Source organism: Pseudophryne corroboree, chromosome 8 (genome assembly GCF_028390025.1).
Source record: "Pseudophryne corroboree isolate aPseCor3 chromosome 8, aPseCor3.hap2, whole genome shotgun sequence".
NCBI lineage: Eukaryota > Metazoa > Chordata > Amphibia > Anura > Myobatrachidae > Pseudophryne > Pseudophryne corroboree.
This window is the reverse complement of record NC_086451.1, coordinates 368,346,245-368,373,527: the sequence shown is the minus strand read 5'-3', so window position 1 is coordinate 368,373,527 and position 27,283 is coordinate 368,346,245. Positions and strand designations below refer to the sequence as shown.

Genomic DNA, 27,283 nt, shown 5'->3' with positions numbered 1-27,283 from the left:
TTTTAAAGGGTTATTTATTGGAGCACAAGAAATCACATCTACCCTTATGGGGCCCACACACGGTGCTGTTTGTGCTAGGTGCGATTTGAGCCTATACAACGAGTGCTCTGCGATTTGTGGGGTATGCTATTTGGGTCTGGGACTCCAGGTCGACAACAAAAAGGTCGACACACCTTAGGTCGACACCTTAGGTCGACATGGACAAAAGGTCGACATGAGTTTTCTTCGTAGAGTGACCGGGAACCCCAATTAGTGCACCGCTTCGCTCGCCATGCTTCGGGCATGGTGCCTTCGCTCGGCACAGATTACCGTTCCAATCGTAGTCCACGTGGATCGTTAAGTATGAAAAGGTTCCCAAAAAAATAATTATAAGATTTTACTTACCGGTAAATCTATTTCTCGTAGTCCGTAGAGGATGCTGGGACTCCGTAAGGACCATGGGGAACAGACGGGCTCTGCAGGAGATAGGGCACTTTTAGAAAGCTTTGGACTCTGGGTGTGCACTGGCTCCTCCCTCTATGCCCCTCCTCCAGACCTCAGTTAGGGAAACTGTGCCCAGAGGAGATGGACAGTACGAGGAATGATTTTTGTAAATCTAAGGGCGAGATCCATACCAGCCACACCAATCACTCCGTATAACTTGTGATAAACTTACCCAGTTAACAGTATGAACAACAACATAGCCACGGTTAAACCGAAAAACTATAACATATCCCTTATGTAAGCAATAACTATATACAAGTCTTGCAGAAGAAGTCCGCACTTGGGACGGGCGCCCAGCATCCTCTACGGACTACGAGAAATAGATTTACCGGTAAGTAAAATCTTATTTTCTCTAACGTCCTTGAGGATGCTGGGACTCCGTAAGGACCATGGGGATTATACCAAAGCTCCCAAACGGGCGGGAGAGTGCGGATGACTCTGCAGCACCGATTGAGCAAACAGGAGGTCCTCCTCAGCCAGGGTATCAAACTTATAGAACTTTGCAAAGGTGTTTGTCCCCGACCAAGTAGCTGCTCGGCACAACTGTAATGCAGAGACCCCTCAGGCAGCCGCCCAAGAAGAGCCCACTTTCCTAGTGGAGTGGGCCTTAACCGATTTCGATAACGGCAATCCTGCCGTAGAATGCGCCTGCTGAATCGTGTTACAGATCCAGCGAGCAATAGTCTGCTTTGAAGCAGGAGCGCCAACCTTGTTGGCCGCATACAGAACGAACAAAGCTTCAGTCTTCCTGATTCTAGCCGTTCTGGTCACATAAATCTTCAAAGCCCTGACTACATCCAGGGACTCGGAATCCTCCAAGTCCCGTGTAGCCACAGGCACGACAATAGGTTGGTTCACATGAAAAGATGAGACCACTTTTGGCAGAAAGTGAGGGCGAGTCCTCAACTCTGCCCTATCCACGTGAAAAACCAAGTATAGGCTTTTATGTGATAAAGCCGCCAATTCGGAAACACGTCTTGCCGAAGCCAACGCCAACAACATGACCACTTTCCACGTGAGGTATTTCAACTCCACAGTTTTAAGTGGTTCAAACCAAGGTGACTTGAGGAAACGTAACACCACGTTAAGATCCCAAGGTGCCACCGGAGGCACAAAAGGAGGCTGAATATGCAGCACTCCCTTCACAAAGGTCTGTACTTCAGGAATAGAGGCCAATTCTCTTTGAAAGAAAATGGATAAGGCCGAAATCTGGACCTTTATGGACCCTAACTTTAGGCCCAAAGTCACTCCTGTTCGAAGGAAGTGAAGTAGACGGCCCAAATGGAACTCCTCCGTAGGAGCAGCTCTGGCCTCACACCAAGAAACATATTTCCGCCATATACGGTGATAATGTTTTAACGTCACATCTTTCCTAGCCTTGATCAGGGTAGGAATGACTTCCTCTGGAATCCCTTTTTCCGCTAGGATCCAGCGTTCAACCGCCATGCCGTCAAACGCAGCCGCGGTAAGTCTTGGAACAGACAGGGCCCCTGCCGCAGCAGGTCCTGCCTTAGAGGAAGAGGCCACGGATCCCCTGCGAGCAACTCTTGCAGCTCCGGATACCAAGTCCTCCGTGGCCAATCTGGAACAAATGAGTATTGTTATGACCCTGCTTCTTCGTATTATTCTCAACACCTTGGGTATGAGAGGAAGAGGAGGAAACACATAGACCGATCTGAACACCCAAGGTGTCACCAGAGCGTCTACCGCTACCGCCTGAGGGTCCCTTGACCTGGCGCAATACCGCTTTAGCTTTTTGTTGAGACGGGATGACATCATGTCGATTTGAGGCAGTCCCCAACGATCCGTGATCTGTGCGAAGACTTCTTGATGAAGTCCCCACTCTCCCGGATGCAGGTCGTGCCTGCTGAGGAAGTCCGCCTCCCAGTTGTCCACCCCCGGGATGAACACCGCTGATAGCGCGCTTACATGGCCTTCCGCCCAGCGTAGAATCCTGGTCGCTTCTGCCATGGCCATTCTGCTCCTTGTTCCGCCTTGGCGGTTTATATGAGCCACTGCCGTGACATTGTCTGACTGAATCAGAACCCGTTTTCTCCGAAGCAACTCCTCCGCTTGACGCAGGGCGTTGTATATGGCCCTCAACTCCAGGACGTTGATGTGGAGACAAGACTCTAAGCTTGACCAGATACCTTGGAAATTTCTTCCCAGTGTCACTGCTCCCCAGCCTCGGAGGCATGCGTCCGTGGTCACCAGGACCCAGTCCTGAATGCCGAACCTGCGACCTTCTAGTAGGTGAGCACTGTTCAGCCACCACAGGAGAGATTCCCTGGGGTCCTGGGAGACAGGGTGATCCTTTGATGCATTTGTAAACGGGACCCGGACTTGAAAAGTCCTCGCATGGAACCTGCCGAAAGGGATGGCCTCGTAGGAAGCCACCATCTTCCCCAGGACCCGCGTGCAATGATGCACTGAAACCTTTCTTGGTTTTAATAGGTTCCTGACCATGGCTATGAGTTCCTGAACCTTTTCGATCGGAAGAAAAACCTTTTTCTGGTCTGTGTCTAGAATCAGCCCCAAAAAGGTCAGATGCGTTGTAGGGACTAGCTGGGACTTCGGTATATTGAGAATCCAGCCGTATATCTGCAACGTCTTCATGGACAGAGACACGCTGTCCAGCAACCTCTCCCGAGATCTCGCCTTTATGAGGAGATCGTCCAAGTATGGGATAATTGTGACCCCCTGCCTGCGCAGGAGCACCATCATTTCCGCCATTACCTTGGTGAAAATTCTCGGGGCCGTGGAAAGCCCAAACGGCAACGTCTGAAATTGGTAGTGACAGTCCTGCACTGCAAATCTTAGGAATGTCTGATGCAGGGGGAATATCGGAACATGAAGGTAAGCATCCTTTATGTCCAGGGACACCATCCAATCCCCCCCCCCCCCTCCAGGCTGGCGATGACCGCCCTGAGTGATTCCATTTTGAACTTGAACCTCTTCAAGTACAGGTTCAGAGATTTCAGGTTTAAAATGGGTCTGACCGAACCGTCCGGTTTCGGTACCACAAACAGGGTTGAGTAATATCCCTCTCCTTGCTGGAGATGAGGAACTGTGACAATCACCTGTTGAATATACAATTTTTGGATTGCTGCCAACACTAGCTCCCTCTCTGACGGGGAAGCCGGCAGAGCTGATTTGAAAAATCGGCGAGGAGGCAAGTCGTCGAATTCCAGCCTGTATCCCTGAGAAACAATCTATAATGCCCAGGGATCCACCTGCGAGTGAACCCAGACGTGGCTGAAAAACCGAAGACGAGCCCCCACCAGATCTGCCTCCCCTCGGAAAGCCCCAGCGTCATGCGGTGGACTTTGCAGACGCAGGGGAGGACTTCTGTGCATACCGACACTTCACACACACACACACACACACACACACACAAACACAGGGAACACCCCTTTCCTGAAGACGGTATCCCTGTCAAGGCCCTTTGGAGAGACAGAGAGAGAGTATGCCAGCACACACCCCAGCGCAATAACCCTGGAGACCAACACAAAATGTTATTCCCCAGCAGCGCTGTATAATATGTAAACCGCCAATTATGTGTCGTCGTCCCCCCCCTCTCTTTTAAGCACCCTTTCACCGTGTGTAAGCAGGGGAGAGTCCGGGGAGTTTCCTCTCAGCAGTGCTGTGGAGAGAAAATGGCGCTGGTGAGTGCTGAGGGAGAAGCCCCGCCCCCTCGGCGGCGGGCTTCTGTCCCGCTCAAACAGTAAAATATGGCGGGGGCTCTTTTATATACATGTACAGAGCCCACCTGTACATGTATATAGTCTTTTTGCCATGCAGAGGTTTATATTGCTGCCCAGGGCGCCCCCCCCTACGCCCTGCACCCTTACAGTGACCGGAGTGTGTGAGGTGTATGGGAGCAATGACGCACAGCTGCAGTGCTGTGCGTTACCTCAGTGAAGCTGAAGGCTTCTGCGGCCTGACGACTTCTGTCTTCTGTACTTCTAGCTCTGTGAGGAGAACGGCGGCGTGGCTCCGGGGGTGGACGCCCAGTAAGAACCTGCGTTCACCCCCTCTGGAGCTAATGATGTCCAGTAGCCGAGGAAGCAGAGCCTATCTTTGACAAGAAGGTCTGCTCCTCAGTCCCTCGATGCAGGGAGCCTGTTTCCAGCAGTGCTCCCTGTGAAAAAGTAGTAAAAGGTAGAAAAAAAAAAATCCAAACAAAAAAGCTTCTAGGCAGAGAACTCTGGAGAGCTCTCTACAGTGCACCCATCTTGCTCTGGGCAGTGAAAAACTGAGGTCTGGAGGAGGGGCATAGAGGGAGGAGCCAGTGCACACCCAGAGTCCAAAGCTTTCTTAAAGTGCCATATCTCCTGCGGAGCCCGTCTATTCCCCATGGTCCTTACAGAGTCCCAGCATCCTCAAGGACGTTAGAGAAAAATTGTGAAAAACTCATGTCGACCTTGTTCCTGTCGACCTTTTGTCCATGTCGACCTAAGGTGTGTCGACCAATTGGTGTCGACCTAAGGTGTGTCGACCTTTTTGTTGTCGACCTGGAGTCCGGATACCATGCTATTTAAACTACATCCAATTTTGAATACACTACAATGTACTATGTGTGCTGTAGTACAGAAATACCTGCCTGCACATACCATTTGCCTTGAGATATGGACTAGACGGGAGCGCGCACGGCATTGCAAGGGACAATAGACACGAAGCTATTTAAACTAAAAAGATCAAATAGCATCCGATAACTGTACCATGTGTGGGCCCCATAAGGCTTCATACACACTAGTGTTAACATTATGCATAAAAAACATTTAAAAAATTAAAACCATGTAAACATTTAAAGTGTTCGTATATGAGTTTGGCTTAAGCAATGTCGCAAAATTCCCGCTGACACAGTCACAAATAAATAAACAACAACAAAACAAAAAATTGTAAACAAAGGAATTTATAAACATGTGTAAATACCAGTCCGTACACACCCTAGCAGCTGCTCATACGCTGCAGGCTAAATGCACTTTACGTTTTAGTTCTGTAGCCAGAATCATTTTACTTTTAAGCCTGCCTTCAATGTATGATTTGTGCTATAAACTGTCAGTAATTAGGAGGCTGAAGCCAAAACGTAGATAAAACCTGCGCTCCGGAGGGAGGACGGCATTTTACATCAATTACCATTAAAAATTGTTACTTTTCCTAAAGACTCAGATCTTTTATCCTCTATTGTGATCAATGGCGCAGTTTTAAAGAGCAGGATTTGGCTAGTGTACAAGTACATTTTTATTTAGCTTCAACAGTTTTTTGTGGTTTACCTAACTTTGAGGGTTAGTATAGGACAGTAACTGGAATCCCGACATGCTTTAGGGGCTCCATAGGCAGCACTCTACCACTGAAAAAGTCTGCACGTTACTTCTGTATAAACAAATGTCACAAGTTGTAACAAATCTAACCAGAAGAATAAATAACAGTATGGGTGGTGCAAAATAGTACCCATGCGGCCTAAGGAAAGACTGCGTTCTTCACTTAAAGGAAAGTCATTAAAAGAGATGGGTTCTTCGGCATTGGTGAGGGTCAACATAATGGGTGAAAGTAACCTAAACCACATCTATGACATGGATACTGCAAATAAACATACCTGGAGGAGAGCGAATATATGGAGCATATATGGAGAGCAAATCAAGATTTTGGGATAATAAGAATTTACTTACCGATAATTCTATTTCTCGGAGTCCGTAGTGGATGCTGGGGTTCCTGAAAGGACCAGGGGGATAGCGGCTCCGCAGGAGACAGGGCACAAAAAGTAAAGCTTTAGGATCAGGTGGTGTGCACTGGCTCCTCCCCCTATGACCCTCCTCCAAGCCTCAGTTAGGATACTGTGCCCGGACGAGCGTACACAATAAGGAAGGATTTTGAATCCCGGGTAAGACTCATACCAGCCACACCAATCACACTGTACAACCTGTGATCTGAACCCAGTTAACAGTATGATAACAGCGGAGCCTCTGAAAAGATGGCTCACAACAATAATAACCCGATTTTTGTAACTATGTACAAGTATTGCAGATAATCCGCACTTGGGATGGGCGCCCAGCATCCACTACGGACTCCGAGAAATAGAATTATTGGTAAGTAAATTCTTATTTTCTCTATCGTCCTAGTGGATGCTGGGGTTCCTGAAAGGACCATGGGGATTATACCAAAGCTCCCAAACGGGCGGGAGAGTGCGGATGACTCTGCAGCACCGAATGAGAGAACTCCAGGTCCTCCTTAGCCAGGGTATCAAATTTGTAGGATTTTACAAACGTGTTTGCCCCTGACTAAGTAGCCGCTCGGCAAAGTTGTAAAGCCGAGACCCCTCGGGCAGCCGCCCAAGATGAGCCCACCTTCCTTGTGGAATGGGTATTTACATATTTTGGCTGTGGCAGGCCTGCCACAGAATGTGCAAGCTGAATTGTATTACACATCCAACTAGCAATAGTCTGCTTAGAAGCAAGAGCACCCAGTTTGTTGGGTGCATACAGGATAACAGCAAGTCAGTTTTCCTGACTCCAGCCGTCCTGGAACCTATATTTTCAGGGCCCTGACAACATCTAGCAACTTGGAGTCCTCCAAGTCCTTAGTAGGCGCAAGGCACCACAATAAGCTGGTTCAGGTGAAACACTGACACCACCTTAGGGAGAGAACTGGGGACGAGTCCGCAGCTCTGCCCTGTCCGAATGGACAAACAGATATGGGCTTTTTTGAGAAAAAAACCCACCAATTTGACACTCGCCTGGCCCAGGCCAGGGCCAAGAGCATGGTCACTTTTCATGTGAGATGCTTCAAATCCACAGATTTGACTGGTTGTAAACCAATGTGATCTGAGGAATCCCAGAACTACGTTGAGATCCCACAGTGCCACTGGAGGCACAAAAGGGGGTTGTATATGCAATACTCCCTTGACAAACTTCTGGACTTCAGGAACTGAAGCCAATTCTTTCTGGAAGAAAATCGACAGGGCCGAAATTTGAACCTTAATGGACCCCAATTTGAGGCCCATAGACACTCCTGTTTGCAGGAAATGCAGGAATCGACCGAGTTGAAATTTCCTCGTGGGGCCTTCCTGGCCTCACACCACGCAACATATTTTCGCCCCATGTGGCGATAATGCTGTGCGGTCACCTCCTTCCTGGCTTTGACCAGGGTAGGAATGACCTCTTCCGGAATGCCTTTTTCCCTTAGGATCCGGCGTTCCACCGCCATGCCGTCAAACGCAGCTGCGGTAAATCTTGGAACAGACATGGTACTTGCTGAAGCAAGTCCCTTCTTAGCGGCAGAGGCCATAAGTCCTCTGTGAGCATCTCTTGAAGTTCCGGGTACCAAGTCCTTCTTGGCCAATCCGGAGCCATGAGTATAGTTCTTACTCCTCTACGTCTTATAATTCTCAGTACCTTAGGTATGAGAAGCAGAGGAGGGAACACATACACCGACTGGTACACCCACGGTGTTACCAGAACGTCCACAGCTATTGCCTGAGGGTCTCTTGACCTGGCGCAATACCTGTCCCGTTTTTTGTTCAGACGGGACGCCATCATGTCCACCTTTGGTATTTCCCAACGGTTCACAATCATGTGGAAAAACTTCCCGATGAAGTTTCCACTCTCCCGGGTGGAGGTCGTGCCTGCTGAGGAAGTCTGCTTCCCAGTTTCCATTCCCGGAATGAAACACTGCTGACAGTGCTATCACATGATTTTCCGCCCAGCGAAAAGTCCTTGCAGTTTTTGCCATTGCCCTCCTGCTTCTTGTGCCGCCCTGTCTGTTTACGTGGGCGACTGCCGTGATGTTTTTCCCACTGGATCAATACCGGCTGACCTTGAAGCAGAGGTCTTGCTAAGCTTAGAGCATTATAAAATTACCCTTAGCTCCAGTATATTTATGTGGAGAAAAATCTCCAGACTTGATCACTCTCCCTGGAAATTTTTTCCTTGTGTGACTGCTCCCCAGCCTCTCGGGCTGGCCTCCGTGGTCACCAGCATCCAATCCTGAATGCCGAATCTGCGGCCCTCTAGAAGATGAGCACTCTGTAACCACCACAGGAGAGACACCCTTGTCCTTGGATATAGGGTTATCCGCTGATGCATCTGAAGATGCGATCCGGACCATTTGTCCAGCAGATCCCACTGAAAAGTTCTTGCGTGAAATCTGCCGAATGGAATTGCTTCGTAGGAAGCCTCTTTTCCTGGTTTTAGGAGGTTCCTGACTAGCTCGGATAACTCCCTGGCTTTCTCTTCCGGGAGAAACACCTTTTTCTGGACTGTGTCCAGAATCATCCCTAGGCACAGCAGACGTGTCGTCGGGAACAGCTGCGATTTTGGAATATTTAGAATCCACCCGTGCTGTTGTAGCAGTATCCGAGATAGTGCTACTCCGACCTCCAACTGTTCCCTGGACTTTGCCCTTATCAGGAGATCGTCCAAGTAAGGGATAATTAAGACGCCTTTTCTTTGAAGAAGGATCATCATTTCGGCCATTACCTTGGTAAAGACCCGGGGTGCCGTGGACAATCCAAACGGCAGCGTCTGAAACTGATAGTGACAGTTCTGTACCACGAACCTGAAGTACCCTTAGTGAGAAGGGCAAATTTGGGACATGGAGGTAAGCATCCCTGATGTCCCGGGACACTATATAGTCCCCTTCTTCCTGGTTCGTTATCACTGCTCTGAGTGACTCCATCTTGATTTGAACCTTTGTAAGTGTTCAAATTTTTTAGATTTAGAATAGGTCTCACCTAGCCTTCTGGCTTCAGTACCACAATATAGTGTGGAATAATACCCCTTTCCTTGTTGTAGGAGGGGTAATTTGATTATCACCTGCTGGGAATACAGCTTGTGAATTGTTTCCCATACTGCCTCCTTGTCGGAGGGAGACCTTGGTAAAGCAGACTTCAGGAGCCTGCGAGGGGGAAACGTCTCGACATTCCAATCTGTACCCCTGGGATACTACTTGTAGGATCCAGGGGTCCTGTACGGTCCCAGCGTTATGCTGAGAGCTTGGCAGAAGCGGTGGAAGGCTTCTGTTCCTGGGAATGGGCTGCCTGCTGCAGTCTTCTTCCCTTTCCTCTATCCCTGGGCAGATATGACTCTTATAGGGACGAAAGGACTGAGGCTGAAAAGACGGTGTCTTTTTCTGCAGAGATGTGACTTAGGGTAAAAACGGTGGATTTTCCAGCAGTTGCCGTGGCCACCAGGTCCGATGGACCGACCCCAAATAACTCCTCTTCCTTTATACGGCAATACACCTTTGTGCCGTTTGGAATCTGCATCACCTGACCACTGTCGTGTCCATAAACATCTTGTGGCAGATATGGACATCGCACTTACTCTTGATGCCAGAGTGCAAATATCCCTCTGTGCATCTCGTATATATAGAAATGCATCCTTTAAATGCTCTATAGTCAATAAAATACTGTCCCTGTCAAGGGTATCAATATTTTTAGTCAGGGAATCCGACCAAGCCACCCCAGCTCTGCACATCCAGGCTGAGGCGATCGCTGGTCGCAGTATAACACCAGTATGTGTGTATATACTTTTTATGATATTTTCCAGCCTCCTGTCAGCTGGCTCCTTGAGGACGGCCCTATCTATAGACGGTACCGCCACTTGTTTTGATAAGCGTGTGAGCGCCTTATCCACCCTAAGGGGTGTTTCCCAACGCGCCCTAACTTCTGGCGGGAAAGGGTATACCGCCAATAATTTTCTATCGGGGGGAACCCACGCATCATCACACACTTCCTTTAATTTATCTGATTCAGGAAAAACTACAGGTAGTTTTTTCACATCCCACATAATACCCTCTTTTGTGGTACTTGTAGTATCAGAAATATGTAACACCTCCTTCATTGCCTTTAACATGTAACGTGTGGCCCTAAAGGGAAATACGTTTGTTTCTTCACCGTCGACACTGAAATCAGTGTCCGTGTCTGTGTCTGTCGACCGACTGAGGTAAAAGGACGTTTTAACGCCCCTGACGGTGTTTGAGACGCCTGGACAGGTACTAATTTGTTTGCCAGCCGTCTCATGTCGCCAACCGACCTTGCAGCGTGTTGACATTATCACGTAATTCCATAAATAAGCCATCCATTCCGGTGTCGACTCCCTAGAGAGTGACATCACCATTACAGGCAATTTGCTCCGCCTCCTCACCAACATCGTCCTCATACATGTCGACACACACGTACCGACATATAGCACACACACACAGGGAATGCTCTGATAGAGGACAGGACCCCACTAGCCCCTTGGGGAGACAGAGGGAGAGTTTGCCAGCACACACCAAAGCGCTATATTTTACAGGGATAGCCTTATAATAAGTGCTCCCTTATAGCTGCTTTTATAAAATCACAATTTCGCCAAATTTTGCCCCCCCTCTCTTGATTTAACCCTGTTTCTGTAGTGCAGTGCAGGGGAGAGCCTGGGAGCCTTCCTGACCAGCGGAACTGTGTGAGGAAATGGCGCTGTGTGCTGAGGAGATAGGCCCCGCCCCTTTTTCGGCGGGCTCGTCTCCCGCTCTTTAACGGATTCTGGCAGGGGTTAAATATCTCCATATAGCCCCCGGAGGCTATATGTGAGGTATTTTATGCCAAAAAATAGGTTTACATTGCTTCCCAGGGCGCCCCCCCCCAGCGCCCTGCACCCTCAGTGACTGCCGTGTGAAGTGTGCTGAGAGCAATGGCGCACAGCTGCAGTGCTGTGCGCTACCTTAAGAAGACTGAGGAGTCTTCTGCCGCCGATTCTGGACCTTCTTCTCTTTTCAGCATCTGCAAGGGGGCCGGCGGCGAGGCTCCGGTGACCATCCAGGCTGTACCTGTGATCGTCCCTCTGGAGCTAATGTCCAGTAGCCAAAGAAGCCAATCCATCCTGCACGCAGGTGAGTTCACTTCTTCTCCCCTAAGTCCCTCGATGCAGTGATCCTGTTGCCAGCAGGACTCACTGTAAAATAAAAAACCTAAGCTAAACTTTTCTAAGCAGCTCTTTAGGAGAGCCACCTAGATTGCACCCTTCTCGGCCGGGCACAAAAACCTAACTGAGGCTTGGAGGAGGGTCATAGGGGGAGGAGCCAGTGCACACCACCTGATCCTAAAGCTTTACTTTTTGTGCCCTGTCTCCTGCGGAGCCGCTATCCCCCTGGTCCTTTCAGGAACCCCAGCATCCACTAGGACGATAGAGAAAGTTCAGTAATGGTCAGTCTGTGGAAAAACCTCACTCAGTGAATGTGCTCTATGTACAAATAGGAAATAACCCAGGAAGTTTCTTATATTGGCAATTATATTTTGTTTATAAGTGGCATTAAGATAACATACAATTCCTATCATGGATAAACAAATATAAAATATACATAAAAGCGTCACTATTACAGACAATTAATATTGAGGCTGAGAGTCCGGCTGTGGGGATCCCGGAGGCCAGCATACCGACCCCAGGATCCCGACCGCAGAATGCCGGTGGGAGGGGCGAGACGGGAATAGTCCCTGTTAGATGGCATGCCGACTGTCAGGCATTTGATAGCACCTGATCCCAGCGTCGGTATGGTGACCGCCGGGATACCGAGCGGTGGTCACATGACCACATCCCTATAAAACAGCCCCAGCATCAAATAGCAGCATACAATCAGATCAACCAACTTTATATAAAGATTTCAGAAAATAAAAAATACAGCATGAACTTAAAATGAAAGAAATGATAAATGTAACTGAATCTTAGTTGCAATGCGTTTCATGTCACCTGCATGTTTCCTCGGGTGGAAGAGGAGTTATCTTAATGCCACTTGTAAATGAAATAAGACCTATATAAGACACATCCTGGGTTATGGCCCATTTGTAAATATAACCCTACAAAGCTGGGAGCATTAAACGAGAGACAGTGGATGATGGGTCTGCTAAACAAGTGCATATTATGACACCAGAAGTAAGGAGGCCTTAATTATGTGTAGGATACTCCTCCACAAGCTTTATAATGCTTAAGGAGAAAATAATCCCCACCCATAATCCATCTAAACCCAATTCACATTATTCCATAATTGAACTCCTCTTCTATAAATCCACCAATTTGGGGTCTGAGAATTGAAACTTGTGAGAGGTACAGTGTAGGCGATGGTGTGTTATGAAGGTTAAGGGTTGCCTAACATCAAACATCATTCATAGAAACAAAACAATTAAAAGAAAAGAAAAAAAAGATATAAAAAAACTCCCTCCCAAATGCCTCAAGTAAGCAAAATGGTCTCATGTAGCAAAAACTATTCCAAATAAGGAATATAAAGGGCAGATTCAATTAGCTGTGAGGTTCCAATGGAACCACTTGTGCAAATACTACATCGGTCGGTTACCGATCAGAAAACCATTGATACGTGATGTACTTCATGGGCTACCCACTGTCGATGTCAACTGTAGGAGGTGGTCATAATAATGGGACTCGACCAGGTAAACTGCCTACAGTGCTGTCCATCAGCTCTAAAGCAATCCATGGTTTATTCCTTACATTGCAGAACTGATCTGTGAGGGACACAAACCTCTGAGCTTTAATAATAAAACACTTCGTCTCCTGTCTTTTCTCATGTGCGCTTACTTACTTAATCTTACTTAACCCAGTCAGTCAATTACACACTATTCACATTCAGATTTACCTTACAATCAAATCTCTTTAAGGAGGCCAATTACCATTATCCTACGTCATTCACAACCGTGTTTCTCTTAGTGCCTTGACCTCTCAAAGGGCTTAATTCAATCAGATGCAATTATGTTGCACCGGTAAGTGTGGCATATGTCGCACTTGGTACTGCCGAATGAGTGCGTTTAAATTCACAACAAAACAGGTCTGCGCATAAAAACCCACAGGTTCAGGGCAAGACTGAGCCATGAGGGGGCAGAATTCCACTGCTATTGCCAGCGTTTCTAAACAGTTGCACCAGCAACTCACCACCCTCGCTCCTAATTGAATTGACAGTCCCCCCTCCAAGTCCAATTTCTTTTCTCCCCATCCCAACCAGTCCATCTCCAATGTTTTCACATAATTTTGCACTTGTAAGTATGCATGAGCAGAGCCCTAAAACAGTTACGCAAGTTTGTAAATACAAAACTGTTCATTTTGTGTGTCTACTATATCCCGTAGTTGTGTACCCTGTAAGTTGGTATGTCCATTGGGTTCCACTGATTGTACAATGTCCAATACACTACCTGTAATTGCTTCTTTGGGGGTCAGAGAACAATGTCCATGGTCAGATTGAAAATGGACCTACAGTTCCAGCACTCCACATAAAATAGGCAGTCAAAAAACTATCAATGTTGTATTTGTTTCCCCCCTCCCACACAAATGTAACAGTTTTTCTATTTTTATATATTTAGGGAGACAGCTGGGCTGATCAGGCAGGGGAGGCTGTACACACCCATGTGGCCCTGGCCACACCCACACAGCACCGGTCACAGCTCCTCCCCTACTCAGTATAGGCCATTGTACAATTTCAGCACCAGGGCAATGTGGCTCTCAGTCCGGCCACGACAATGTCAGACTGCATTGTAGCGCCAACTGGGAAAAGGATGAGCTCAACTCATAGCCAATTACACAGAGCAACAGACCAGATCTGGCACTAAATGATAAAAATTATAGCAATAACAATACTAATTATGCTGAATAAAAAGTGTTATACAGAATTTTTAAATAACTATGGACAAACTCACCTGCAAGACGAAAGCTCCTGGCTTTGTTGGGGATCTGCAGAGAGGAAAACAAACAAAGAAAGAATTATAGATTTCTACATAACAATCCCCCCTCGCCACCACACACACGTTTAGGTTTGCTTTTCAAAATACATAAAAAAAATAATGATCTTGTCTGGTTCCTAGTTATTTAAATCACAGTTTAGAGTTGGAATGACCGAATGGATTGAATTTAAAGTGTCCTTTTCTTTATTTCTCACTCTCATTTTCTCTGCACCTTACATGAGGCTCCTCAATCAGGCTGCTGCAGTGGTCAGCTCACCATTGTACTTGTCTATCACTTCTGTGCGTGCTACTTTATGCATACTGTTATACAATGTACTGCTATAGTGTCTGTTTTCGCATGGAAAATGATAACTAAAGAACGTATGGAAGTCCTCTCAGCGCCTCATACTAGTAGCATACACATGCCTACTCCCATGGCACCTCCATGAATCTGATCTCTTGCGCGTGTTGGCTCAGCTGAAGTCCAAAACGCCCATTTCACCAGCCAGGCGGTTACATAGCCTACATCAAGGCACGCGTGCATGGCGTGGTTAATTCGGAGTTCATTATAGCTTTTGGCAGCACATGCGATCTGCTTATAAATGGTTAAAAGCATTTGCAGCTGGAGCTGCGTCTGACTCCGAATCAGGCCCATAATAATCACAGTCACCAGCCCATTGCATTCTCAGCAAAGACGGATAACCACCCGCATGTATTTCGAAGCCCATGTACCCAGTGATTTCAGACCGGTAATATACTGATTAAAATAGCAAACGGAATCCTAACGTGTGGCCAGATTTACTTGGTGCAAATCTAGACAATAACAGTTACAAAATGACAGACAAATATGCACAAGTACAAACTCAATGGTTTATGGTAAGAGTTCAGCATGCTATGTATGGCAATAGAACCATTACTCCATGCACAAAGTACTGTTATACACTAGTTCCACCTAGTCCTGCACCTTGAGCCCTGTGCACATGGTTATTTACACAGCAAAACCACACAGATCATTTATAATTCTGATTTTTCTTTAAATAGCAAATAAAGAAGCTTTTACACATCTTTTGCTTAGCCGTCTAGATAATTGTCTCTTTTCCAAAATCTCTCAGGGGTGTATGTCTGTCAGTCACATACATACGCAGCCCTCAGTAGGTCATGTGATTGTGAATGGAGGAGAGAAGGTGGGGGAAATTACAGTGCAAAGAGCAGACAGAGCTCAGAAGGGCTTTTCATAAGCCCCTCTGCTCACTACATTATGTGCCCCAAGACCATGGTAGCCACATGACAAAATGTAAACTGCAGAATTGTAAGTGAAAAGCAGACTGAAGAAAAAAAACTCAACCGGAAAAACTTAATTACAAAGCATGTTCTAATGGAATGCTATGGTGCTGCGATTTAAAACAGTTACGGAACCATTGCAGTAATCAATATTGTTAAAGCAAGAATTCATTGAAGATTTTATATTTACTTTTCAATAAATATGGGTATTAATTGAATAAATAAATAAAACCTATTGTTTCAATATGCCCGAATGGGAGTGGTCACACAGCAGTTGCCAATGTAAGACAGGAGATTCTAAATTAGACTACGGGTAAGTACACACTAGAGCAACAGCCAATCGTCACTTCGGCCCGGTTCATGCGACATTAGCCGATTCACTGGCCAATGTGATGACAACATCTAGTTAAGTCCTTCATTACATAACACAAGGGTCAAACACAATACCTTACGGTTGGCCATGAAGCACAGCTGACCGGACGATGCTGCATGCAACCTGTGGTAGAGCACAATCGTGCATACACATTAGGCAATATGCAACCTAATGTGTACCCAGCCTAATTCAACAACGCTCCTAGTGGTTAGAAAATGATTAAACTATGACTTTCTATTGTTTTAGTAAGAGAACTCTATGACAAACACTTGGCGTAACATGATTCCGTACAAATAAAATAGAAACAAACGAATCCTTAAATGTACATTTCTGATGTACAGTATATATTATCACATTTCACGCCACAAAAAACAAATCCACTTCATTCTAATTTCCAGCCAATAGCAGAAGATCCGCAACCAAATTTAGAAGAGGGAGTGCTGGAGGTATGCCCCAGGCTTACTAAGAATGAGAACAGAACTAAAACAGACTTACATATAATGAGGAGCATTTCACTATTTACATAGTGGGGGAATTGTTCACATTGCAAGGCAAGGCGATTTTTTAAAGTGCAGGAATATGATCCTTTATCAGGAATCTAATTATACAAATGGAAAAAGTAACTTACTGCTGTTGCTCATTGTCTTACACACAGGGGTGTAAGAAAAAAAAGGGGGCTTTTGCAACATTATATAATATTTTATTTTTAAATAACATTTTAATATAGTATTAAAAACACATTTTTACCTTTACTGAGTAATTAAGAAAAAAAAAAAAAAAAAAAGACAGCAAAATCATCAGTTAAGTGGTTAATATACGGAGTAGTTCAATTGGCGGTAAGGTGCCGTTGTTCCAAATGTTTCTGGTGGCAAGCTCAAGGTCGTCATCAGATTTTTAAAGTGGCAATCCTTTACAAGGCAAAAACAACCTAGTTTTGCCTTGTAAAATGATTGCCACTTTAAAAATATGTGCATTCTCGTACAAACTCCAGCACCACCAGTTACTTGCACCCCATTATATTAACCCCCATGTTTTATTATCTTCTCACTGAAAAGAAAACAATTGCTGAGCCTGCAAAGTATCCTACAAAGAAACAATCTGTAAAAATAAGAATTTACTTACCGATAATTCTATTTCTCATAGTCCGTAGTGGATGCTGGGGACTCCATAAGGACCATGGGGAATAGCGGCTCCGCAGGAGACTGGGCACATCTAAAGAAAGCTTTAGGACTAACTGGTGTGCACTGGCTCCTCCCCCTATGACCCTCCTCCAAGCCTCAGTTAGGATACTGTGCCCGGACGAGCGTACACAATAAGGAAGGATTTTGAATCCCGGGTAAGACTAATACCAGCCACACCAATCACACCGTATAACTTGTGATCTGAACCCAGTTAACAGTATGATAACAGAGGAGCCTCTGAAAAGATGGCTCCCAACAATAATAACCCGATTTTTGTAACAATAACTATGTACAAGTATTGCAGACAATCCGCACTTGGGATGGGCGCCCAGCATCCACTACGGACTATGAGAAATAGAATTATCGGTAAGTAAATTCTTATTTTCTCTAACGTCCTAAGTGGATGCTGGGGACTCCGTAAGGACCATGGGGATTATACCAAAGCTCCCAAACGGGCGGGAGAGTGCGGATGACTCTGCAGCACCGAATGAGAGAACTCCAGGTCCTCCTCAGCCAGGGTATCAAATTTGTAGAATTTAGCAAACGTGTTTGCCCCTGACCAAGTAGCTGCTCGGCAAAGTTGTAAAGCAGAGACCCCTCGGGCAGCCGCCCAAGATGAGCCCACTTTCCTTGTGGAACGGGCTTTTACAGATTTTAGCTGTGGCAGGCCTGCCACAGAATGTGCAAGCTGAATTGTACTACAAATCCAACGAGCAATAGTCTGCTTAGAAGCAGGAGCACCCAGCTTGTTGGGTGCATACAGGATAAACAGAGAGTCAGATTTCCTGACTCCAGCCGTCCTGGAAATATTTTCAGGGCCCTGACAACATCCAGCAACCTGGATTCCTCCAAGTCCCTAGTAGCCGCAGGCACCACAATAGGGTGGTTCACGTGAAAACGCTGGAACCACCTTAGGGAGAAACTGAGGACGAGTCCTCAATTCCGCCCTGTCCGAATGGAAAATCAGATAAGGGCTTTTACAGGATAAAGCCGCCAATTCTGACACGCGCCTGGCCCCGGCCAGGGCCAACAGCATGACCACTTTCCATGTGAGATATTTTAACTCCACAGATTTAAGTGGTTCAAACCAATGTGACTTTTGGAACCCAAACTACATTGAGATCCCAAATTGCCACTGGAGGCACAAAAGGAGGCTGTATATGCAGTACCCCTTTTACAAACGTCTAAACTTCAGGGACTGAAGCTAGTTCTTTTTTGGAAGAAAATTGACAGGGCCGAAATCTGAACCTTAATGGACCCCAATTTCAGGCCCATAGACACTCCTGTTTGCAGGAAATGTAGGAATCGACCCAGTTGAATTTCCTCCGTCGGGCCTTACTGGCCTCGCACTACGCAACATATTTTCGCCAATTGCGGTGATAATGTTTTTGCGGTTACATCCTTCCTGGCTTTTCAGGATATGGATGACTTTATCCGGAATGCCTTTTTTCCTTCAGGATCCGGTGTTCAACCGGCATGCCGTCAAACGCAGCCGCGGTAAGTCTTGGAACAGACAGGGTCCTTGCTGGAGCAGGTCCCTTCTTAGAGGTAGAGGCCACGGATCCTCCGTGAGCATCTCTTGAAGTTCCGGTTACCAAGTCCTTCTTGGCCAATCCGGAGCCACGAATATAGTGCTTTCTCCTCTCCATCTTATCAATCTCAGTACCTTGGGTATGAGAGGCAGAGGAGGGAACACATACACTGACTGGTACACCCACGGTGTTACCAGAGCGTCTACAACTATTGCCTGAGGGTCTCTTGACCTGGCGCAATACCTGTCAAGTTTTTTAATCATGTGGACGACTTCTGGGTGAAGTCCCCACTCTCCCGGGTGGAGGTCGTGCTGAGGAAGTCTGCTTCCCAGTTGTCCACTCCCGGAATGAATACTGTTGACAGTGCTATCACATGATTTTCTGCCCAGCGAAGAATCCCTGCAGCTTCTGCCATTGCCCTCCTGCTTCTTGTGCCACCCTGTCTGTTTACGTGGGTGACTGCCATGATGTTGTCCGACTGGATCAACACCGGCTGACCTTGAAGCAGAGGTCTTGCTAAGCTTAGAGCATTGTAAATGGCCCTTAGCTTCAGGATATTTATGTGAAGTGATGTATCCAGGCTTGACCCTAAGCCCTGGATATTCCTTCCCTGTGTGACTGCTCCCCAGCCTCGCAGGCTGGCATCCGTGGTCACCAGGACCCAGTCCTAAATGCCGAATCTGCGGCCCTCTAGAAGATGAGCACTCTGCAACCACCACAGGATGGATACCCTTGTCCTTGGTGACAGGGTTATCCGCTGATGCATCTGAAAATGCGACCCGGACCATTTGTCCAGTAGGTTCCACTGGAAAGTTCTTGCGTGGAATCTAACGAATGGGATTGCTTCGTAGGAAGCCACCATTTTTACCCAGAAACCTTGTGCATTAAAACACTGAGACTTGGTTCGGTTTTAGGAGGTTCCTGACTAGCTTGGATAACTCCCTGGCTTTCTCTTCCGGGAGAAACACCTTTTTTTTTTCTTTCGAAGGGATATCATTTCGGCCATTACCTTGGTAAAGACCCGGGGTGCCGTGGACCATCCCTACGGCAGCGGCTGAACGGATAGTGACAGTTATGTACCATAACCTGAGGTAACCTTGGTGAGAAGGGTAAATTTTGACATGAAGGTAAGCATCCTTGATGTCCCGAGACATCATGTAGTCCCCTTCTTCCAGGTTAGCAATCACTGCTCTGAGTGACTCAATCTTGAATTTGAACCTCTGTATGTAAGTGTTCAAAGATTTTAGATTTAGATTTAGAATCGGTCTCACCGAGCCGTCTGGCTTCGGTACCACAATAGTGTGGAATAATACCCCGTTCCCTGCTGCAGGAGGGGTACCTTGATTATCACCTGCTGGGAATACAGCTTGTGAATGGCTTCCCAAACTGCCTCCCTGTCAGAGGGAGACGTCGGTAAAGCCGGCTTTTGGAAACGGCGAGGGGGAGACGTCTCGAATTCCAATATGTACCCTTGAGATATTACCTGAAGGATCCAGGGGTCTACTTGCGAGTGAGCCCACTGCGCACTGAAATTCATTGAGAACGGGCCCCCACCGTGCCTGAGCTTGTAAGGCCCTAGCGTCATACTGAGGGCTTGGCAGAGGCGGGAAAGGGTTTCTGTTCCTGGGAACTGGCTAATCTCTTCAGCCTTTTTCCTCTCCCTCTGTCACGAGCAGAAAAGAGGAACCTTTTGTCCGCTTGCCAACAAAGGACTGCGCCTGATAATACGGCGTCTTATTTTGAGAGGCGACCTGGGGTACAAACGTGGATTTCCCAGTTGTTGCCGTGGCCACCAGGTCTAAAAGACCGACCCCAAATGTCCCTTTTCAAAGGCAATACTTCCAAATGCCGTTTGGAATCCGCATCACCTGACCATTTTACTGGTAGAATTGGACAAACGCACTTATACTTGATGCCAGTCGGCAAATATTCCGCTGTGCATCATGCATATATAGAAATGCATCTTTTAAATGCTCTATAGGCAATAATATACTATCCTTATCTAGGATATCAATATTTCCAGTCAGGGAATCCGACCATGCCAACCCAGCACTGCACCTCCAGGCTGAGGCAAATGCTGGTCGCAGTATAACACCAGTATGTGTGTGAATACATTTTTGGATACCCTCCTGCTTTCTATCAGCAGGATCCTTAAGGGCGGCCATCTCATGAGAGGGTAGAGCCCTTGTTCTTACAAGCGTGTGAAAGCCTTATCCCCCATAGGGGGTGTTTCCCAACGCACCCTAACCTCTGGCGGGAAAGGGTATACACCAATACTTTTTAAGAAATTATCAATTGTTATCGGGGGGAAACCCACGCATCATCACACACCTCATTTTATTTCTCAGATTCAGGAAAACTACAGGTAGTTTTTCCCTCATCGAACATAATACCCCTTTTTGGTGGTACTCGTATTATCAGAAATGTATAAAACATTTTCCATTGTCTCAATCAAGTAACGTGTGGCCCTACTGGAAATCACGGTTGTCTCTTCACCGTCGACACAGGAGTCAGTATCCGTGTCGGCGTCTGTATCTGCCATCTGAGGTAACGGGCGCTTTAGAGCCCCTGACGGCCTATGAGACGTCTGGACAGGCACAAGCTGAGTAGCCGGCTGTCTCATGTCAACCACTGTTTTTTTATACAGAGCTGACACTGTCACGTAATTCTCAACAGTACATCCACTCAGGTGTCGACCCCCTAGGTGGTGACATCACTGTTACAGACACTCTGCTCCGTCTCCACATCATTTTTCTCCTCATACATGTCGACACAAACGTACCGACACACAGCACACACACAGGGAATGCTCTGATAGAGGACAGGACCCCACTAGCCCTTTGGGGAGACAGAGGGAGAGTATGCCAGCACACACCAGAGCGCTATATATATATATATATATATATATATATATATATATATATATATATATATATATATATATATATATATATATATACACACACAGGGATAACCTTATATAAGTGTTTTTCCCCTTATAGCTGCTGTATGTTTTAATACTGCGCCTAATTAGTGCCCCCCTCTCTTTTTTTAAACCTTTCTGTAGTGCAGGGAAGAGCCAGGGAGCTTCCCTCCAACTGAGCTGTGAGGGAAAATGGCGCCAGTGTGCTGAGGAGATAAGGCCGCCGAAAAGGGGGCGGAGCCTATCACCCGTTTTTCTGTTTATTCTGGCAGGGGTTAAATGCATCCATATAGCCCAGGAGCTATATGTGATGTATTTTTTGCCATGTAAGGTATTTTTATCATGTTTTATTGCGTCTCAGGGCGCCCCCCCCAGCGCCCTGCACCCTCAGTGACCGGAGTATGAAGTGTGCTGAGAGCAATGGCGCACAGCTGCAGTGCTGTGCGCTACCTTATTGAAGACAGGAACGTCTTCTGCCGCCGATTTTTCCGGACCTCTTCGCTCTTCTGGCTCTGTAAGGGGGCCGGCGGCGCGGCTCCGGGACCCATCCAGGCTGGGCCTGTGATCGTCCCTCTGGAGCTAATGTCCAGTAGCCAAGAAGCCCAATCCACTCTGCACTCAGGTGAGTTCGCTTCTTCTCCCCTTAGTCCCTCGATGCAGTGAGCCTGTTGCCAGCAGGTCTCACTGAAAATAACAAACCTAAACTAAAACTTTCACTAAGAAGCTCAGGAGAGCCCCTAGTGTGCACCCTTCTCGTCGGGCACAGAAATCTAACTGAGGCTTGGAGGAGGGTCATAGGGGGAGGAGCCAGTGCACACCAGTTAGTCCTAAAGCTTTCTTTAGATGTGCCCAGTCTCCTGCGGAGCCGCTATTCCACATGGTCCTTACGGAGTCCCCAGCATCCACTTAGGACGTTAGAGAAAACAGGATAACATCCATGATGTCCATTTTCGCTTTTTAACTATTCAAAGGGAAATATTTTTGTCCTGAACACCTACATATGAATGTATTGCAATGTGACTATGTACAAGGATTGCCTCTAGCTTTTACAAATCAAAAGACGATCTATACATGGCACTTGTTCTGCTCTCAGTAAAAACGCCCAAGTTATTTCTGAATCCAGTGATATTGTTCTTCACCAGGGACAATTCTTTAAGCCATGACTTAAATCTGGAAATTAGAGAAGCCTAACCAACATCGCACATAAAAAAGTAGTTACGGTATAGAGTAAGCACAGGCACCTACAGCTGTTTAATTTGGTCAATATCAGTCATTCTGGTGGACAGAAGGACTTTCTGGATTAGAAATTCTAGAACGTATGTTGGTCTGGAAGGTATACCCACCCCCCTTCTCCACTCTTCATCATGTCAGTTACTTCCACTGTTGTGTTCTAGGTACATGGCAGGACAGCCATTTTAGCCTGAACACTAGGTTTCATTGAATGCTTTGTCTGTTCTAGGATTTATAGCAATGTTAACATGTTACGATTGTGCATAATGTTTAAAGTAATGAGGTCCTGAATTGCGATTGTGGCTTTGTTATATGCACTACGGATTACAGTTCTAGCAGGTGAGTAGACTTAATTGAGGAGTCCTGGTATATGTAATACATACTGTCCACTACATTCTATAGATCATAACGCTTTAACAAGACTCCATTATAAGTGGACAGGGCGTTCTAATTTTCTGTTTAGTCTATTTAACCAGCTTCAGTAGTCAACAATCTTGTAGAGTCAGAAGTCAGTGCAATAAATTGGGAGGTGTTTATGTTTATACATAACATCATTTTTTTTTTTTATAATAAGTTGTGACTGACCCACAGGAGCCGAAACCTCAAAAATAATGTAAAACAGGTAAGTATAGGATAGGCTAGGATGGGAAACACAATCAGGTTTCCCTATTTGAAATTTTGAGGGAGTGATATTGTAGGTGTTCCAAAATGTTCTATCAGGAATACCGGTACAGGTTGAGTATCCCTTATCCAAAATGCTTGGGACCAGAGGTATTTTGGATATCGGATTTTTCCGTATTTTGGAATAATTAGATACCATAATGAGATATCATGGTGATGGGACCTAAATCTAAGCACAGAATGCATTTTTGTTACATATACACCTTATACACACAGCCTGAAAGTAATTTTAGCCAATATTTTTTATAACTTTGTGCATTAAACAAAGTGTGTCTACATTCACACAATTCATTTATGTTTCATATACATATTATATACACAACCTGAAGGTCATTTAATACAATATTATTAATAACTTTGTGTATTAAAATAAGAATTTACTTACCGATAATTCTATTTCTCATAGTCCGTAGTGGATGCTGGGGACTCCCGTCAGGACCACAGGGGGATAGCGGCTCCGCAGGAGACAGGGCACAAAAGCAAGCTTTTAGGATCACATGGTGTGTACTGGCTCCTCCCCCTATGACCCTCCTCCAAGCCTCAGTTAGGTACTGTGCCCGGACGAGCGTACACAATAAGGAAGGATCTTGAATCCCGGGTAAGACTCATACCAGCCACACCAATCACACCGTACAACTTGTGATCTGAACCCAGTTAACAGTATGATAATACAGAAGTAGCCTCTAAAAAAAAAATGGCTCACAACAATAATAACCCGATTTTTGTAACAATAACTATGTACAAGTATTGCAGACAATCCGCACTTGGGATGGGCGCCCAGCATCCACTACGGACTATGAGAAATAGAATTATCGGTAAGTAAATTCTTATTTTCTCTAACGTCCTAGTGGATGCTGGGGACTCCGTCAGGACCATGGGGATTATACCAAAGCTCCCAAACGGGCGGGAGAGTGCGGATGACTCTGCAGCACCGAATGAGAGAACTCCAGGTCCTCTTTAGCCAGAGTATCAAATTTGTAAAATTTTACAAGCGTGTTCTCCCCTGACCACGTAGCTGCTCGGCAGAGTTGCAATGCCGAGACCCCTCGGGCAGCCGCCCAAGATGAGCCCACCTTCCTTGTGGAGTGGGCCTTTACAGTTTTAGGCTGTGGCAGGCCTGCCACAGAATGTGCAAGTTGGATTGTGCTACAGATCCAACGAGCAATCGTCTGCTTAGACGCAGGAGCACCCATCTTGTTGGGTGCATACAATATAAACAACGAGTCAGATTTTCTGACTCCAGCTGTCCTTGAAATATATATTTTCAATGCTCTGACAACGTCCAGTAACTTGGAGTCCTCCAAGTCGCTAGTAGCCGCAGGCACCACAATAGGCTGGTTCAAGTGAAACGCCGAAACCACCTTAGGGAGAAAATGAGGACGTGTCCGCAGTTCTGCCCTGTCCGAATGGAAAATCAGATATGGGCTTTTGTACGATAAAGCCGCCAACTCTGAAACTCTCCTGGCTGAAGCCAGGGCCAGTAGCATGGTTACTTTCCATGTAAGATACTTCAAATCTACAGATTTGAGAGGCTCAAACCAATGAGATTTGAGAAAATCCAAAACTACGTTTAGATCCCACGGTGCCACTGGGGGCACAATCGGGGGCTGTATATGTAGTACACCCTTGACAAAAGTCTGTACTTCAGGCACTGAAGCCAATTCTTTCTGGAAGAAGATTGATAAGGCCGAAATTTGAACTTTAATAGACCCCAATTTGAGGCCCATAGACAATCCTGCCTGCAGGAAATGTAGGAATCGACCCAATTGAAATTCTTCCGTTGGGGCCTTCTTGGCTTCACACCACGCAACATATTTTCTCCAAATGCGGTGATAATGTTGTGCGGTCACTTCCTTCCTAGCTTTAATCAAGGTAGGAATAACTTCCTCTGGAATGCCCTTTTCTTTTAGAATCCGGCGTTCAACCGCCATGCCGTCAAACGCAGTCACGGTAAGTCTTGGAACATACAAGGTCCCTGCTGAAGCAGATTCCTTCTTAGAGGTAGAGGCCACGGATCCTCCGTGAGCATCTCTTGAAGTTCCGGATACCAAGTTCTTCTTGGCCAATCCGGAGCCACTAGTATTGTTCTTACTCCCCTTTTCCGAATAATTCTCAGTACCTTTGGTATGAGAGGCAGAGGAGGAAACACATACACTGACTGGTACACCCACGGTGTTACCAGAGCGTCCACAGCTATTGCCTGAGGGTCTCTTGACCTGGCGCAATATCTGTCCAGTTTTTTGTTGAGGCGAGACGCCATCATATCCACCTTTGGTTTTTCCCAACGGTTCACAATCATGTGGAAAACTTCCGGATGAAGTCCCCACTCTCCCGGATGAAGATCGTGTCTGCTGAGGAAGTCTGCTTCCCAGTTGTCCACTCCCGGGATGAACACTGCTGACAGTGCTATGACATGATTTTCCGCCCAGCGAAGAATCCTTGCAGCTTCTGTCATTGCTCTTCTGCTTCTCGTGCCGCCTTGTCTGTTTACGTGGGCGACTGCCGTGATGTTGTCCGACTGGATCAACACCGGCTGACCCTGAAGCAGCGGTTTCGCCAAGCTTAGAGCATTGTAGATCGCTCTTAGCTCCAGTATATTTATGTGAAGAGACGTCTCCAGGTTTGACCATACACCCTGGAAGTTTCTTCCCTGTGTGACTGCTCCCCAGCCCCGTAGGCTGGCATCCGTAGTCACCAGGACCCAGTCCTGTATGCCGAACCTGCGGCCCTCTAACAGATGGGCACTCTGCAACCACCACAGGAGAGACAACCTTGTTCTTGGCGACAGTGTTATCCGCTGATGCATGTGCAGATGCGATCCGGACCATTTGTCCAGCAGATCCCACTGAAATGTTCGTGCATGGAATCTGCCGAATGGAATTGCTTCGTAAGAAGCCACCATCTTTCCCAGGACTCTTGTGCATTGATGTACTGACACATTTCCTGGTTTTAGGAGGTTCCTGACAAGTTCGGATAACTCCCTTGCTTTCTCCTCCGGGAGAAACACTTTTTTCTGAACCGTGTCCAGAATCATTCCCAGGAACAGCAGACGTGTTGTCGGGGTCAATTGAGATTTTGGAAGATTCAGAATCCACCCGTGTTGTTGAAGCACTACTTGGGTTAGTGCTACACCGACTTCCAGCTGTTCTCTGGACTTTGCCCTTATCAGGAGATCGTCCAAGTAAGGGATAATTAATACGCCTTTTCTTCGTAGAAGAACCATCATTTCGGTCATTACCTTGGTAAAGACCCGAGGTGCCGTGGACAAACCAAACGGCAGCGTTTGAAACTGATAATGACAGTCTTGTATCACGAACCTGAGATACCCTTGGTGTGAGGGATAAATTGGGACATGCAGATAAGCATCTTTTATGTCCAGGGACACCATGAAGTCCCCTTCTTCCAGATTCGCTATCACTGCTCTGAGTGACTCCATCTTGAACTTGAATTTCTGTATGTACAGGTTCAAGGATTTCAGATTTAGAATAGGTCTTACCGAACCGTCCGGCTTCGGTACCACAAATAGTGTGGAATAATACCCCTTTTCCTGTTGTAGGAGGGGTACCTTGACTATCACCTGCTGAGAATACAGCTTGTGAATGGCTTCCAATACCGTCGCCCTTTCTGAGGGAGACGTTGGTAAAGCAGACTTTAGGAACCGGCGAGGGGGAGACCTTTCGAATTCCAACATGTAACCCTGAGATACTATCTGCAGGATCCACGGGTCCACCTGTGAGCGAGCCCACTGATTGCTGAAAATCTTTAGTCGACCCCCGACCGCTCCTGAGTCCGCTTGTAAAGCCCCAGCGTCATGCTGATGGCTTTGTAGAACCCGGGGCGGGCTTCTGGTCCTGGGCAGGGGCTGCTTGCTGCCCTCTCTTACCCTTTCCTCTGCCTCGGGGC

At 46.7% G+C, this 27,283-nt stretch overlaps 1 protein-coding gene across 3 annotated transcripts in view; it reads right to left on the bottom strand.

The window, feature by feature from the left end:
- Nucleotides 1–27,283, bottom strand: part of WDR44 (WD repeat domain 44) — a 212,930-nt gene that overhangs the window by 128,470 nt on the left and 57,177 nt on the right. For all 3 annotated transcript variants that reach the window (XM_063937554.1, XM_063937555.1, XM_063937553.1), the window contains exon 2: nucleotides 14,156–14,189. In XM_063937554.1, coding sequence (XP_063793624.1) covers nucleotides 14,156–14,189 — 34 coding nt within the window. The remainder of the gene's footprint in view (nucleotides 1–14,155; nucleotides 14,190–27,283) is intronic.